General features: G+C 46.4%; 4 protein-coding genes across 4 annotated transcripts; 2 read left to right on the top strand and 2 right to left on the bottom strand.

Annotated features, from left to right (window-relative positions):
* Positions 1-56: 56 nt before the first annotated feature.
* E1B28_005010 (uncharacterized protein) lies at positions 57-802 on the bottom strand. The gene is made up of 4 exons (XM_043149549.1): positions 715-802; positions 592-649; positions 365-515; positions 57-314 (listed from the first exon to the last, which is right to left on the bottom strand). The coding sequence occupies exons 1-4, from the start codon at positions 739-741 to the stop codon at positions 239-241; spliced, it is 312 nt and encodes a 103-aa protein (XP_043014155.1). The 5' UTR covers positions 742-802; the 3' UTR covers positions 57-238.
* Positions 803-2,172: 1,370 nt separating this feature from the next.
* E1B28_005011 (uncharacterized protein) lies at positions 2,173-4,181 on the top strand (the record flags this gene model as incomplete). The annotated part of the gene is made up of 5 exons (XM_043149550.1): positions 2,173-2,439; positions 2,499-2,922; positions 2,982-3,377; positions 3,446-4,052; positions 4,104-4,181. The coding sequence occupies exons 1-5, from the start codon at positions 2,418-2,420 to the stop codon at positions 4,179-4,181; spliced, it is 1,527 nt and encodes a 508-aa protein (XP_043014156.1). The 5' UTR covers positions 2,173-2,417.
* A 350-nt stretch (positions 4,182-4,531) lies between these two features.
* Positions 4,532-6,044, bottom strand: E1B28_005012 (uncharacterized protein; the record flags this gene model as incomplete). Its single annotated transcript, XM_043149551.1, has 3 exons — positions 4,532-4,609; positions 4,675-5,665; positions 5,713-6,044. 3 exons carry the CDS (start codon positions 6,042-6,044, stop codon positions 4,532-4,534), a joined length of 1,401 nt encoding a protein of 466 aa, XP_043014157.1.
* Positions 6,045-13,743: 7,699 nt separating this feature from the next.
* E1B28_005013 (uncharacterized protein) lies at positions 13,744-14,344 on the top strand (the record flags this gene model as incomplete). The annotated part of the gene is made up of 2 exons (XM_043149552.1): positions 13,744-13,942; positions 14,001-14,344. 2 exons carry the CDS (start codon positions 13,744-13,746, stop codon positions 14,342-14,344), a joined length of 543 nt encoding a protein of 180 aa, XP_043014158.1.
* Positions 14,345-15,412: the final 1,068 nt, after the last annotated feature.

Raw genomic sequence — 15,412 nt, forward strand, 5'->3', positions numbered from 1 at the left:
AACCACGTGTGTGTGTGATCGGATTATATAAGCCCAGGATCGTTTATGTCCGTTGTGTGTGACACTAATGCTTCTGGTGTCGTCAATGATAGATAGATAGATAGCCTAACACCTTTTGTACAAGAGATACATACACAATACGAACTTATAAACGACAATATAATAAAGGAGAGAAAACAGGGAACGCCATGCCGAATCGGCTGCTCATGATTGGAAGGTTGAAAACAGACGTGGCGTCTCAAGCTCCGAAACCATAGAGGGTACGACCTGATCGTTTCAGTGCATACACGACATCCAGAGCAGTGACAGTTTTGCTGGAGAATGGGTGTAAGTCAATCGTCATGGATAACGAAGCCCAACCCACCGTTTAGCGTGTTCCGTGTAGGTGACCGAATCTCGGATAACGTTCTCCAAAAAAATCTTGAGAACACCACGAGTCTCCTCGTAGATAAGACCAGAAATACGCTTGACACCACCACGGCGAGCGAGACGACGAATAGCGGGTTTGGTAATACCTGAAGAAACGCCCATGACGAGATGTGTCAGTAAGAGTTCTCGGTACCAGCAAAGAAGGCGAGACGAGCCACGCACCCTGGATGTTATCGCGAAGAATCTTACGGTGTCGCTTAGCACCACCCTTTCCGAGTCCCTGTAGAAATGTAAGGATAGAACGTCAGCCAGGAGGACTAGAAATAAGAACAAAGATAAACGCGCCTTTCCTCCCTTTCCACGACCAGACATGTTGTGTAGTAAAGTGCCGAGAGGGTGAGTGGCGAAGCCTTGGTCTTGATGGTTATGGTGTAAGGTGTTGATTGTAAACGCGCGCCCTTTTAAGGCGCGAGGGCACGTGCATTCGTGTCTCTTTTACCCTGGGCCTGTCGCTAGTACTAGTGACCTTGACCCAACGATTCGAATTGTCAGTTTCTACCAGAACCGCAATAAAAGGGACATAGCTCGGCAGCCATTCTTCATCCGGGAAGTCGAACGATAGTTCGATGAAGGTCAACTTATTCCTTCAATTTGACTATCATATCAATAGCTAGGACGCTGGCACTTTCCTTCCATTCTTCAAAGTTCACAGTGAGAAACTCGTTTTACAGACCTGCATATCAATACCGTACACTGACACCATGCGACGATCGTGGCTTTTATCTGTACCACTATTTATTTGACCTCATTTTCCTGATGTCTTCGGGAGGACAAGCGGACTCGGATGTACCTCCAGAAGACCTCGTTGAGCCGGTTTCATGCTTGTTGTTCCTCTAGTCATCTCTCCCTGACGCTGGAAGCTAATTTTTCCCTCTAATGAAGACAAACCACTTAAAGCAGACCTCTGGATATTGAGTGCACTATCAGCTCAACGATATCCTTGAGGAAATCTTTGAGACAAACACACATCCAAATTTCGGTTCTCTGCCGAAATGCAAGGTAAGTTCACGAGCCTACACGGAAAGATATAGTGATTATTATTATTAGGGATTTACATCCTTCGAAGGACTCGGGAGGATGCAGAGGGACCCAACGTACATTATCAATGTGCCTGGTTTATGCGCCTGACGGATGTGGCTTTTCCGGTCACTCTTGATGTATGCCCAGTAGACTCCCAGGTAGCTAGCCCGCTGTTTCCGCACATACCGTGGTAGTAGTCGATAGGCATAAACAAAAAATGCCTCAAAACAACCAGACGGCCGAAACCATGTCCAAGACAGGAAGAAGACGCTGGCGCATCGTTATTGCATCGTTACCTATCATAACACAATAAGATGTTCATGGTATAAAATAATTAGATAAGATACTTTTAGATTCCTCCACCACGTCGTTTCAAGTAGACTCGAGACTCGGATACCGTACCTGTTTTTGGGAAGCACTTAGCAAGGTAGTCACAAGTACTTGGTAAATCCTTTTCCTCTACAGAGTCCGACTCTGTTAATATTCTCCGTCGATTCCCTCCTGGCGTACCTCGAGAAGACTCAGTCTCTCACAATACTCAACGTCTCACTGATGCACGTTCTTATTGATGCGTGAACTGATATTGATATTGATATTGATCTAGCGGCAATCACGGCCAACGATATAATGTCATGACGCAGCACTGCCATTCGGCGCGGGACTGTGAGAAAAAAATCCAGATTGTCACAATTCCCTCCGAACTGCCATCCTTGCTTTCTCCATTGAAGACCGAAATTTTCTCTCCGTTGTCCCCGGTACAAGTTTACAACATGCTCTGTTTTTTTTTTTCAACCATAGCTTCATGGGGACATTCAGTACTGTACAACTCGGAAGCAGGCTGAGCGGCGCTGCGTAGTACAGTTCTCAATACGGTACCATGGATGGATCCGACAATTGAGTTAAATACATCTCCCGGCGCTGACACTAGCAATACTTCCCGTGAGCGACATATCTTGTAAACTTCCATCATGTTCAACTCTCTCTCGCCTTGTAAGCCCTTCCGCTTTTTAAATCGCCTCAAACGACCATTTCAACGCCGTTTGTTTCAGCGTCACGGAACGTACGGCGTCATGTTGACCATGATACGACTCAAGAGCATGAATTTGAGCAACTGATTCTGTCTTCTCCCGGCGACGGCAAAAACTCAGACAACCTGCCTTTCCATCGTTTTCAAAGCCAATCTTCCCATTGGCAGCACACGCGCAGAATATGCTGGACGTTACGACGTGTGTTACCTCTCCGGCGAGTGCTCCTCCTTCTCGGGGCTTCCTTTGTTATATTCGTGCTCGTCGTCCTCCGAGGCGGAATCCCACCCACCTTCACGGACGTTCGAACCTACGAAAGTCGCCTTCCGCAGCATAACGTCACCGAAGCTTTATTCGATACCGATTTGAAACCCCCAGGGAGAAGGAAGTATTTGCGACTAGAAGGCGGTGCATGGGGGGTGGGGTTGAATAATGTGTTACAGCAAGTGTGCGTGTTACTCGATTTTTTCCCTCCCTGGATGTCCACCAAAACTCAAACCCCCAAAGGCTTCACATGTCATATCTTGCTCACAAGTCGGGCCGTGTGTACGTGTTCGAAGACTACACTTGGTCCCATAAACCCTTCCGCTATACTCTCTACGACTACGCGTTAAGACCGACAACAGTTCCCTTAAATGCCATCATTTCTGGAGCCTCTTCGGGAGGAGTTATATCCTCGGACGGCGGAACTAATTCTTTTCGTTCTGTATCGCTCGAGTTCTTTGATTCTGTGTGTCCCGAAAAAGACCGTGTCGTTCTCGACTCTGCGGAAGCACCGTTGGAAGACCAGGTCTCGGACGGTGTACAGATTGTCGATTGGTGGTTGGAGAGGCTACGTCGCGTAGAGGATGAGCCATGTGTAGTCATTCACTCGACACAAAAGAATCAGGTTTTCGATTGGATGTATGTTCAAAAATCCCAAAAAAAATCCCATTCGAGAAACTAAAAACGGTTTTTTGTTTTTTGTCCAGATACTTTGGAACTAAACTCCCACTATCGGTATTACCTGCCCTAACATCCTCACCCATGCTAACTCAATTCGCGTGGTCACCCATCGTGTTGTCGGCGGTGGCGAGAAACTTCGCTGTCCTCCAGCCTTCGGACCCGCGAACGTTGTTAGATACAGGGTCATCAGCAATTCTCGAAGGCCTTGTTGCTGTCCATCTGAGGCGAGGGGATTTCCAGGGACACTGCCGGTTCCTACATAAACACCGTGCGCAGTTCATCGGTATAAACCGATACCACGTCCTACCCGATAGATTCCACCCCTCCCCTCGACCGGACTCCGACGCGTCTCGCGAGAACTATGTGCGGCATTGTATACCCGAGGTGGAACATATCGTGGAGAGGCTTCGGAAGGTTAGAGAGGAGAATCCGTCGTTGAGATTGCGACGCGTGTATTTGCTTTCGAACGGCTCTAGGTGGTGGTTGACCAAGTTGGCGAAGAAGCTTGTGGAGGATGGGTGGGGCGATGTGAGTAGTACGAATGATATTCGGCTGGACGATGAGCAGGTTCAGGTTTCAGGGGCTGTGGATATGGCGATTGCGGGAAAGGCGGAGGTGTTTGTTGGGAATGGAGTGAGTCGTTTCTCTTCTAACTCTTTCTTTCTGACCCCGATCTCCTCCTAGTTCTCGACGTTGTCTGCTAATATTATTATGCTGCGCCTTGCGAAGGAACTCAAGCCGGAAAGCAATCGGTTTTTGTAAGGTGGAAGGAATTTAAAAGTATCGTATCTAGTTATTTTATATACCATGATGCACATCTTATTGATATATATCTACGGTCTGCGGAACCTACAGCGCGTCCCGGTGTGTATGGTACATTATATATTCGGCTCCTTAAGTGTATACAGTACAGCTCGGTGGGTTTTACGATCGGGCAGCAAAGAGGCTTGAGGTATAAATATAAAACGATGTGGGGTGGCGCTATACCGGAGTGGTAGACCCTGTACGTATAGTGTCCCGTTCTGTAAGCATAATTATCGTGATCATAGATACTGTTATACACTGATCATGATACATGGTCCCGCATCCCCAAAGAAAGATCCTTCACCAGTTCAAAAGAACCTATTCGACTCGTACGACATGCCTTTTGCAAGGCGGAGCATTATAATATTGGCCGACACCGACGAAAACTGGAAATGTAGTCGCATCAGCCTCGAGGCTCGAAAAGAGAGGAAGAAAAAGCAAAACAACCAACCCCATTCCCAACAAAAACCTCCGCCCGTTCTGCGATAGCCATATCTACAGCAACAGACACCTGATCCTGCTTTGAATCCAATTTGATATCAGCAGGATTAATAACATCCTCCCACCCATCTCTTCGAAGTTCTTCACCCAACTTGGACAGCCAGCGTGGCCATCCATTCGACAGAACGTAAACACGCTTTAAGGGTGTCACCCGCGACTCAAATCGAATCTGTCGCAGTTTTTCTACGATGTCATTAATTTCTGGGAAGCAATGCCGTCTGTGTTGAGTACGGATGAACTCATCCGAGAATCTGTGGTCGATGTGGAGTTTGTCTGGAAGGTTTTCATGTTGATTCAAGCCTAAATAAGAAGCACGGGTGCTACCGAGGTAACGACAGTGGCCACGGAAGTCGCCGCGTCTCAGATGGATGGCTACGAGACCTCCTATACCTGAATGAGCCTGAGAGCTGACGACAGCTCTATGATCTGACGGCCTGAGGACAGCGAAGTTTCGGGCGACAGCGGAGAGGACGAGGGGAGACCAAGAGAAATGAGTCAAGGTAGGTGAAGTTTTGAGGTGCGGAAATACTGTAAGCGGCTGTCTGGATCCAAAGTAGTCCCAATCGAAGACATGGTTGTGGCTGAAATCCAACACCACACATGGTTCATTCTCCACGTCCTTTAACCGCTTCAGCCACCACTCGATGAGTATCATTCCATCCTCTCCATTTATCGGGGCACCTCGGGCAGTAAGCCTCACTCTGGCGTTCATCGGGCAGACGAGATCAAAGAATTCTAGGCTGATAGAACGCATGGTGATTGACGCATCGTCGGAGACAGCTCCTCCAGCTGAGGCGCCCGAAATGAACGCGTTTAACGGAACTTTGGTCGGTTTTAGGGAACGATCGTAGATCTTATATGGTACGCGTGAGTTGGTCCATACGAAGTCGGAGAAGACGAAGGCACGTTTTGCACGGTGAGCGAGGTATGTCGTGTGGGTCCTAACCCAAATCAAAGGACGTACGAGACAAGCCAAGGCTATACTCACAGTTCTTGAATCACATTATTCAGACCTCCCTCCCAAGTGTCCGCTCCCCCCTCTATTCGCAGGTATTTCCGACGTCCTGGTGGTTGAAGGTCAGTGTCGTGAAGTGCCTCAGTGAGGTTGTGTTGTGGCAATCTTCGCTCGTAGGAGCGTACATCCTCAAAGCTCGGTGGTCTCTTGAAGAGAAATAACGTCGAGAACAGCAATAGGCCCGAAACGCCGCAACAGAGGATGAGGCGACGCGATGAACAACTTATCGCTCTTCGGATAAGCCGGGTGGGCGATGAGTGTAAGGCCTCATAGTCATGTCCTAGTGAATGAGTTATATGAGCCATGGCGAAGGGGGAACACGAACGAGAAGCAGGAAAGGGGGTTCATGTATAAATAGTAACCGCAGACTTACAGCCATATCCGACGCCCATAACAGACCGAACTGTCTGACGGCGGACATGCGCGAATTATTTCACCCTACAAGTAGACCTCAAGATCTGATAATGCAAGAGAGAGCTCCGGACGTACCATAAAAAGGTCTGCTTTTAGTACATGGTGGTTGGGTGACACGTGCCTACCACAGCAGTTACCTCCTATACTTGTCTAGACTCCACCGCCCCCATTCAAAACAATCGACCTCGTAACCTTAACAAAGCTGAAATGGTCCCATTCAGTTGACGCGAAATTGCTCAATTGAGCTTGATAACGGCCCCACACCGCGCCCTCAAAGTTGGCATGTCTGCGCAGAACAGAACCAAAGATCCGAAGCGACGTCGAGATTGCCAGCGTGCACAGGTACATCTACCTTGTGTCCGTCGCTCAAACGAATGATTAGACGTTCGTCTCAAACCAGAACAGTGGCGAGGCATACACCAGTGCGGGCCATACATTACATCGAATAAGGGGCGAGCAGAGAGCATGCACTTTTGACCAAGAACTGGTAGCCCGAGGACGCTATTCAAATATTGACACGAGTATGGAACCGTTCAATCGGGACGCTCACATTGGAACCTATTCTCATCGACTGGCACGTAAGTCGATACATATGCATATGTAATTAATTCGTTCTTTCCCCCTAGACAGGCAGAGATCAATACCAAAGATGGGCACGTTAATTGCGTACCAAGAAGACTTGAGGATGCCAATAACAGATTTGATCCTTCTCTACCGAGATAGTAGTCCGAACAGCATCAATGGAACCCTCAACAGCTCTGATACTCGCGCACACGAAACCAGTAGTAGCTGATCTGGTTCTTCAATAGAAAACTGATCCTAATGATAGAACAAACGCATCAGCTCGAGTAATGGACGATAACCGAGTACAATACATCGATATATCCGAAGCAATCAAAAAGAGTATCATAGCGAATCCCCACCTGCTTGCAACAGTTCATGGGTTTCCTCATTTCTATCTCGGGGGTTGTAGACGGATGCCCGATAAAGAAGAGTCATTGGAGACGAAACACAGGGGAGGGTGTGAGTACTTAGGAGGACTGAAAACCGTTCGCGATGAATCAAGACGCCTAGAAGGTCAAATGAAGAGCGCACCCCTTTGACGGAATTAGAAGCCGCCACAGACAACGACACCAGTAGCTTGGTTTCACCTATCAGGGCCAGTTCAGAGTTGCGAATAGAGGTGTACGGCACATTACAAAAGGCTCCCCTACTTGAATGCATCAGTCTTCTTCAACCTTGTATCCCCTCATGCAGGCGAAAATCTCTTCGGGAAGGTCCACAGTCACGCCCAAGCCTTGCTATCACTTAGTTCCTTGCACAGGACTGTCAGGTTCCAACAGTAGGATTCCACGCCGGTCGTAGTCATCTGGTTTATGATAGTAGGGTTTGGGCGAGCCGGAATAGGATATTTCCTGTGGTCGTCGTTAGAGGGGGCAAGGCCGACAAATGGGGGTTAGGGATGAGTTTCTTGTTGATAGAGTTAAGAATGGTGTTCGTTGAGGAACGTCTCAGGAGCTTAAGGTTGGAAGTTATGCTTAAGGTTTGATGCTTTTGGAGTTCAAGCCGCCTCCAGTTAGGGTTCAGCGCGATAATTGAGAAATGAAAAGAGTGCGCACACTCGTCATGTTATATTTCTTCAAAACGCAGTTGAGGCGAACCCATCGAGGTCGAGAAGGCGATAGCTCAAAGCACAGGTAGGCGTTACATGGAATGATACATGAGTTTTCGGCAGGGATGACAGCAAACAGCGCAGGGAGCATGGACAGGTAGTTTCTGTGTGCATCAGTGAGTGTGAAAGTCTGAGCGAGTCGTGGGAAAAATTAAAGCCGACACTAGCACGCACGTGGTTACTCAAGTACTCATACATTTCATACATTGCCTCGGTTGAGCCTTTGAACACAGAACAGCCGGTTCGGATGTGTACGGTCTCACCGGGTTACATTTCCGCGCGTGTCAAGGGCCGGATATACACGGATAATCGAAGACTTGCTCAACAGATATGCGGAACATTGTGGTCAATAACACTGTAAGTTTCCAGGTCGGTCTATCGGAGTACTTACTAAACATAGGATTCATAGTACTGGATCATTGTGTTCATCTGTGCAAATATTGCCTTCATGGAGATGCAAAGCGTGCCCCATGACGTCCTTGAATATTATGCTGATCTCACCAACTTATCGTTGTACGCTGTCATAGCCGCCACATACGTCGTCCTTACCTTTGTTGGTGATTCATTTGTGGTCAGTTTCTTTGTGACTCTTGATCCGGGAAATTTCTCAGTAGTCGACGGCCTATCATGTATGGGTCATTTGGGAAAAGAACTTACTACTATAGGATTGTAGGTCTTCCGATACTTTTGGTCCTCACCACCACCGGTACGTCGTGTGATTGTTCATGAGTTGGAGCAGCGAAACTAAAAACAGGTCCCGCTGACAATGGCAGTCATCGGATTCATTACCACCCACAAATTTACTTTGATCACACCGGAGAACGTGATTTTCTTGCCATGTAATTCAATTTTCCAGTCACAGCCTCAATGATGCCTTTCAAGCTCACTGCGAGTTATAATTAGTCCCTTGGGTTACGACGTTCATCGTCTTGACTTTAGTCATGAACCTAACTTGCACATGTACGTCAAATCAACAGTTCGGATAGTTTGTTTCTTCGTTTTTCTCACCACGAAACCAGGGTGATTCTGTTCGACTCCTGATATAGATGACAAAGTAACATTAGTCTGGGAGACATAATCAGTACACAACCATGTATTTATCATTGAATCCCAACCTGATTTTGAGTGGGCACTTATCAACAGCCTGTGCATAGATGGGCAAGATGCAATCAGTTTCTGATGAGTGTCTGAAATTCAAGTCCCAGTCTGATGATGTCTGACGGTGTATGGTCAACATCAGCCCAGATTATGGCCGGATACGGTCAGGATACCGTTACGGAGTCACCTTAATTCAGACTTTTGGCTATTTGTCACGGTCAGACCACATTTGGTCCGTACACTGTCCAAATTTTTTGAGATAGTCAGATTAGTACTTATCTATGTTAGCAACATAGCCGAAAAAAAAAGAAATGCACATTTAATTTGTTACGCTAATGGGCGAAGTATACCACTCAAGAGTCAACCTAATATCAGAGCTACGGGAGTAGCACCAACACCAAATCAACCCAAAAACTAGTAAACCTCCGTGTAAAGTCTATCAATAACTCTACACACCAGGAAAGATTGCAAGGGTGGACTGCTTGGCAAAGGTTACGCACAAGATCACAGTCTCAATATCGTATGAAGTTCTTATGAAATCAAGGTGTAACTGCAAGTGTAAAAAAAACACCACAGCTACGGGGATTCTAAGGTTTGTAGGGGCTCTGTTTATTGTCTAGTGGACTAAGTGGGACTATGAATTTCGTCTACGGTAAGACTAATTCGAACGATTGGAGACTATTGCCCTCGGCGGACACGAAAACTAAGTCCTCGGTGGACACGAACGCTAAGACCCTCGATGGATCACGAAACAGTAATCAAGACCTCAGCGGCCTACGGACGGATAGTTCTCTAGTTTGACCTCGACGGTCTCGTATAGTTCAAATCAAATCTTATCGTTTCACTGTACAAAGACAGGGCAAATCTCTCTATTGGTGTCAAGAGCAGTTACTCACGGGCAACCCACTCAGGACTTTCCTACGCACGGGTAGTACTTTTTTTATCTACGGATACATGAGCTGCTTTTATACTACTTCTACGCTAGCTTTGTAATCCTATCTCTACTTGTTCTATCTCTAAAAATAATGCACCGTAGCTACAAATCCATGCGGAGTCTTATCGCTAGGGACTGCTACATGTGCAGAATCTTGTCTACGGAGCTTTTCCGTATTCGAATCATATGTTTTGGACCAATCTGGACCGTTCTTCATTCTTGTTTCAGCATGTAGAATGGACCTACATAGGGGTACCATATGGTATTTCCTGCCTACGGACCTTATCCTGCATTTCGACGTTATCAAATCATATGGACTTTGTGTGTCCAAGTAGTTCCAGCATATGGATCCAGAGTTCCGAATCGCCGTAGCCCCTGAACAGCGCGGACTCCGAGATCCGTTGTTCATTCCTGCCTGGTTCCTGGGTACTCTATCTGTGATCTGGGATCTGTATCATGTCTTTTTGTCTTTTCCTCAGATCGGGACTCGATCTATGGTCATATCAAATTTCTCCTAGTCTGTGTGGTCCAATGTCCGATTTCTTGTCAACTAAATCCCCCGTAGAAGTAGGTACTCCTAGTATGAAGGTCTTTTGACTTTGTTAAGTTCTGCTACGAACGGTTCTGTGAAGACTACAAGTCTTCTAATAGTACAATCCCTTGATATGCCAGTGCATAGTAGAATGTAGAGAGTAGAACTCGGTGAATTACCGCTTAAGTCCTCTGCTCATAGTGTTCTACAGGTTTCGAATGGTCATACAGTTTTCTGACACGATCTACGGCTCTCTCTAACTGGTCTAGCTGCGCCTACGGCACATCCTACTAGCGGCACTAGCTTTAACTAGCAATTCGGGCTCACTCTAGTTCTTAATACGATAAATATCGCTCCGTAGCACTGTTTTAAAGTGCAAAAAGAACTGTGTAGCATAGTCAACTAAGTCGCATTAACGCTAAAAAATAAGGCTTGAAATAATTACCATAAATTTTTTTTCAGCGTTCAGGGTTCTGTCCTGCGCAGGGTAACTACATGTGCGCCCAATGTGCGCCCCCGAGTTCCCCATTGATTTTGCTCCACCAATGCCCCACAGACGGAGTGGGTATTTCTGGATCCCACATGGGTGCTCTCCACAGAAGTGTGTTATGCCAACAAATATGACCAAAGAAGGCGCAACGTATAAATATGCCCGCCGCACGCATCCTGCCACACCGCTCTTCCTCTTATGTTAGTAGGACTTAACTCTTTTTTCTTAACTGACTGACTGACAGACTGACACTTACTGTAGGGCGAAGATCTCAGCTGTAGTAGTGACAACTATAGTTGCATGCTGGCTCTGATCATATTTCTTGATTGTTCATTATTCCTTATGTGTATATATTTGTACTGCTCTTAATATAATATAATAATATAATAAATCTTTTATTGGAATCAGACACGAGCGAGAACTGCAATGATTATATCAAATATTATATTAATTTCCAAAACAAGTAGTCCAAGCTAACCCAGACTGGCGGCCGGCGGGTATCTGATGATAATACGACATCTCATCATCTCAGCCCATCTGGCGATGGCTGGTCTGACATCAACACACTGGACTCCTCTGCTCAGTTCTGTCAAACTGACCATGCACTCTCAGAATGAAAGGCCAAATTAGATTTGAACTTGAATTTCAGGTCTATACCAGGTAACGTCAATTTGAGAGGCACTAACGATGGCTGACGGTATTGATCAGTCCATGGACATTTTGGTCCCAATTTCATGGTGCTTACCATTAAATTTGAATTTGTAGTGTTGAACGCCTTCCAACTCATCTGAAATGATATAAGTTGCTGAGCGAACAGCTGTTGAAACGGATGGATTGGGTTTTGACGATCACCACACCTTATTCAGTAATTCAGAATTCATTGCTTCTAAAGTTGAAAGTTCTGCCTCCACTTGGCCTCTCACATCGGTGGATCCAAATGGGCCCACTGTGAACCCGCGCACCACTTGGTACGTTGAGGAAATGCCCGAAAGACCCGGAGCTCCCACCTTTCGAGGAATTTTGGGTTTTCTTCTGTCATAACGGTTCCTTGCTGTAGAACCTTGGGTGAGTCGAGAAAGGAGGTCGTCACGGTGGTCGGTCATCAAAACCCGATTTAGTATGTGTTACATAACTATTTACAGAAATGGTTTCGCTTTTGCCTTTTTTGGCCAAAAAGCATATTCCAGTCACGGTGTTACACTGGGGATATCTCCTCAAGATCCATACAGTATACAGTAAGATCCACCTCAACTCGTTGAAGCGGTACATAACAGGGAGTGGTACCGGTGTGTCCGAGATGACCGATCTCGGGCATTGAGGTGATGTCGATGAGGGCCAACAACTCGTTATATAAGCTTTCGACGGTGCTATTGCTGTTCGTTCAAAACCATCATGTCTGTTGCATTCAAGACCATTCAAGCGTCTACCTCATCTACTTTCCGACCCCCGCCCCTCGACAAAAACCTGACTTTGGCCGAAATATTCGATTATCATGGATCGAACAGCCCGGACCACCAGTTGTTTCGCTACATCAGGAAAATGGGGTCTGGTGCTGAGCTGCGTTGAACAGCGTCGGCCAATCAGGGAATTTGACACGCTGTCGACGGTCTGAACGCACCCAATGCGCCCCCAATGCGCCCCCAACGCACACCCACAGCGTGGACGGCATGACACTGTGTTACACTGTGGGGCTGGTTAGAATATTTCCTGACACGCGTTAGCGCAAGTTGAGTCTACAGTGAACGGGCATCAACATTCATTCATTTAGAGTCCCTTTTATTTATTGATTAAATTATTCTAGACATACTTATAAACAAGTTTAGCTAAATAATGTGGGGTTGGTATGACTGAGGGAATGCAATGAGGGACAACAACAGTTGAGTGTGCTGACACAATGTTAGCTAAAAAAACAGCTAAGTTGAAAATTGCACTACACTAAAGTAAAATTGTTGCCCTTATTCGAAAAAAAAAATGACTGCAGGCGGCTGGTGGGAAGGTGCTTAGCTCGGACAAGTTGGGGAAAGTTACATGTGTGGCGGAGTTTGAAAAATTTTCGAATAAGTGTAGGGTAGGAATTGAGCTATAGTGATGGTGTGACGCTGAGGGCTGCTCGGTCATTGCGGCCTACAGCACTCATCATTGATCGTAACGATGTGAACACTGTAGGCCGCAATGACCGAGTGGTCCGTGGATTCAGCTACTCGGCTACACTAACCTCATGGCGCGGTGCATTTAAATTCTGTGCACGACTGTTGCTGTCCCTTGTTCCCTTCCCTCCCCCCTCTCATCCCACAATATCTTTGTCCCTCTCCCTCGCTCTCGATTGACACCATCCCATGTGAGTTTATTTCCTTCCTTTGTACATTCATTGTCTTGACTATGATTCTCCTTCCACTAGAACATGACCCAAGAACATCATAACCCATGTGAGTTTATATCCTTCCTTCTACATTCAATTTGTATTGATTCCTCATTTTCAGACTTTCCACCTTTTTACTTTGAATCTGCTTGCCCATTGAGTTGAAAGTTGAGAGCTGAAAGGGCTGATAGTGCCATTAGTTTCTTTTAATTAGCATCTGTTTGTATTTTATTTTAAATGAACAATCATAATAAATGTCTTTTTTTGCATTACCGTCTTGTTCTGAACATAAATGAAGCCCTATTAAATGAGTATACACAGGCAAATTGACCTGTTGAGTGTGTGTACATGCGTTCCCAGTGCACGTCGACGCTGATGTTGGCCGCGGCGACCGAGTGTTAGTGAGCGTTGGCGCGCGTTCATCTCACGGAATTAACTAACCTACCGCTGAGCCGCGTTGGGTGCGTTGGCGCGTTCGTGGCGTTCACACGTGCGACCGCCTGTAATGCACGCCGACGACGTTCAACGCAGCTCAGCGTCAGACCCCTTTTTCCTGATGTACGAAGATGACGACGGTCAAGTTCATGATATAACATGGAAATCAGCGGTCCCAGCTATCCATACCGCTGCTCGCAAGATTCAACACCTTGTATCATCTCAGCCATCTTCATCGGTCCCTGTCATAGCCATGTTAGTGGCTGCGGGTGAGTGCTTGTGCTTTCCCCCTGGGTTGAACATAAAATCTTGGAACAATCCACACAGATTCGATTTCGTACTACATGATGATCGCTGGTATCATGCGAGCGGGGTTTGTCGCCTTTCCGATATCCGTACGCAACTCAGACAAGGCTGTTGCCCACCTCCTGAAGGCGTCGAACGCACACCATGTTCTCGTCAGTCAAGATCCTGGAATGCGCAACCTTCTCTCAGCTGCTCTGAAGTTGCTGGACAGACACGGCATTACAGAGTCTCCCATACTGACTTTCAATGAACTCTACGCCAAAGCTGAAAAGGCCGACCCTCTCTCACCTGTTCAGGCAGATCATAGTACTAGAGCTATAATTATGCACTCATCAGGTAAGTCTCACGCTTATGCAGAGGATTAACAGAGTTGTGAGGTTGGGTTGTAATAGGCTCGACCTCCTTCCCAAAGCCAGTTTCATTTACGTATCGAACGCTGAAGGAATCTGGACTTTTGCCATGTGAGTATCAAGTACATCTGTCAAAGTCCTTACGCTCAAGTATACAGATTACGGAGAGGTTGATATCTGTGGCGAAATTTTATCAGCTCATGCCGTTCCACTGTTCCATGCATTTACTTATTCTGTCTCTGGGACTGAACTTGGATGACAGCCCTTGAACAGATCTCATGGGTGTTGCAGTTATGGTATGGACGGTAAGTCCTGACTCTAAATCTCTCGACGTACAAATCACATTAGAAGTTGTTATTAGGCGTACACTGGAGTTGTAATGGCCGTATTCCGTCCCGGTTGGCCACCATTGATACCAACGCCAGACAAGGTTTATTCGGCCGCATTAGCCGCAGGATGCACCCTTATGTTCTGCGTTCCTGCGTTTCTCGAAGTAAGCCCTTAGAGTCCGTCCCGTTATTGCAGATATACTCTACTAGTACCTAAATAAACGCATTTTTAACATTTTTATATATAATATAATCAAAATGGGAACATAATATGAGGATTAGAGCAAGCCCAAGCTGCTAGTCAAAGCACGGGTCTATTTGCGGGTTATCCGAAGTACAGAAAGTACGAAACACCCTATAGATGAGAGTCTTCGATGTTCCAAAACCTGTAGGAACTGATGAAGCAGCCTTTAAAAACCTTCGTTCATTTGGATAGGCCTCGTCTCACTCGCAATTACCTGTAGCAAACATGGGGACACTTGATTTTACTATCAATTTATTGATTTCTTCGATATTGGTTGAAAAGATGGAAACAACTCTTAGAAGTACATCTGGAAGTAACAATCGGACGGATGTAACTATCTAAAGTCCACTTCGGACTTAAGGAATGGAAACAATGCTGGTGGCTGTAACTTACAGCTGGAAACAAGAAAAGGGGCGGATGTCGACGATGTCCGGTCAGAAAGGATATTCTACCAGGAAAGAACCATAGGAACGGTCCCTGGAATGTAGATCGAACAGTTTTGGACTATTC

This window comes from Marasmius oreades, chromosome 2 (assembly GCF_018924745.1).
Source record: "Marasmius oreades isolate 03SP1 chromosome 2, whole genome shotgun sequence".
NCBI classification, from domain to species: domain Eukaryota; kingdom Fungi; phylum Basidiomycota; class Agaricomycetes; order Agaricales; family Marasmiaceae; genus Marasmius; species Marasmius oreades.

What these genes read in the sequence shown, in the direction of transcription:
- E1B28_005010 (XM_043149549.1), bottom strand. Translation starts at nt 741, where the DNA reads ATGTCTGGTCGTGGAAAGGGAGGAAAG. An exon ending in GTCGTGGAAAGGGAGGAAAG is followed by an intron (nt 650 to 714) that starts GCGCGTTTATCT and finishes ACATTTCTACAG; the next exon opens with GGACTCGGAAAGGGTGGTGC. An exon ending in TACACGGAACACGCTAAACG is followed by an intron (nt 315 to 364) that starts GTGGGTTGGGCT and finishes CCCATTCTCCAG; the next exon opens with CAAAACTGTCACTGCTCTGG.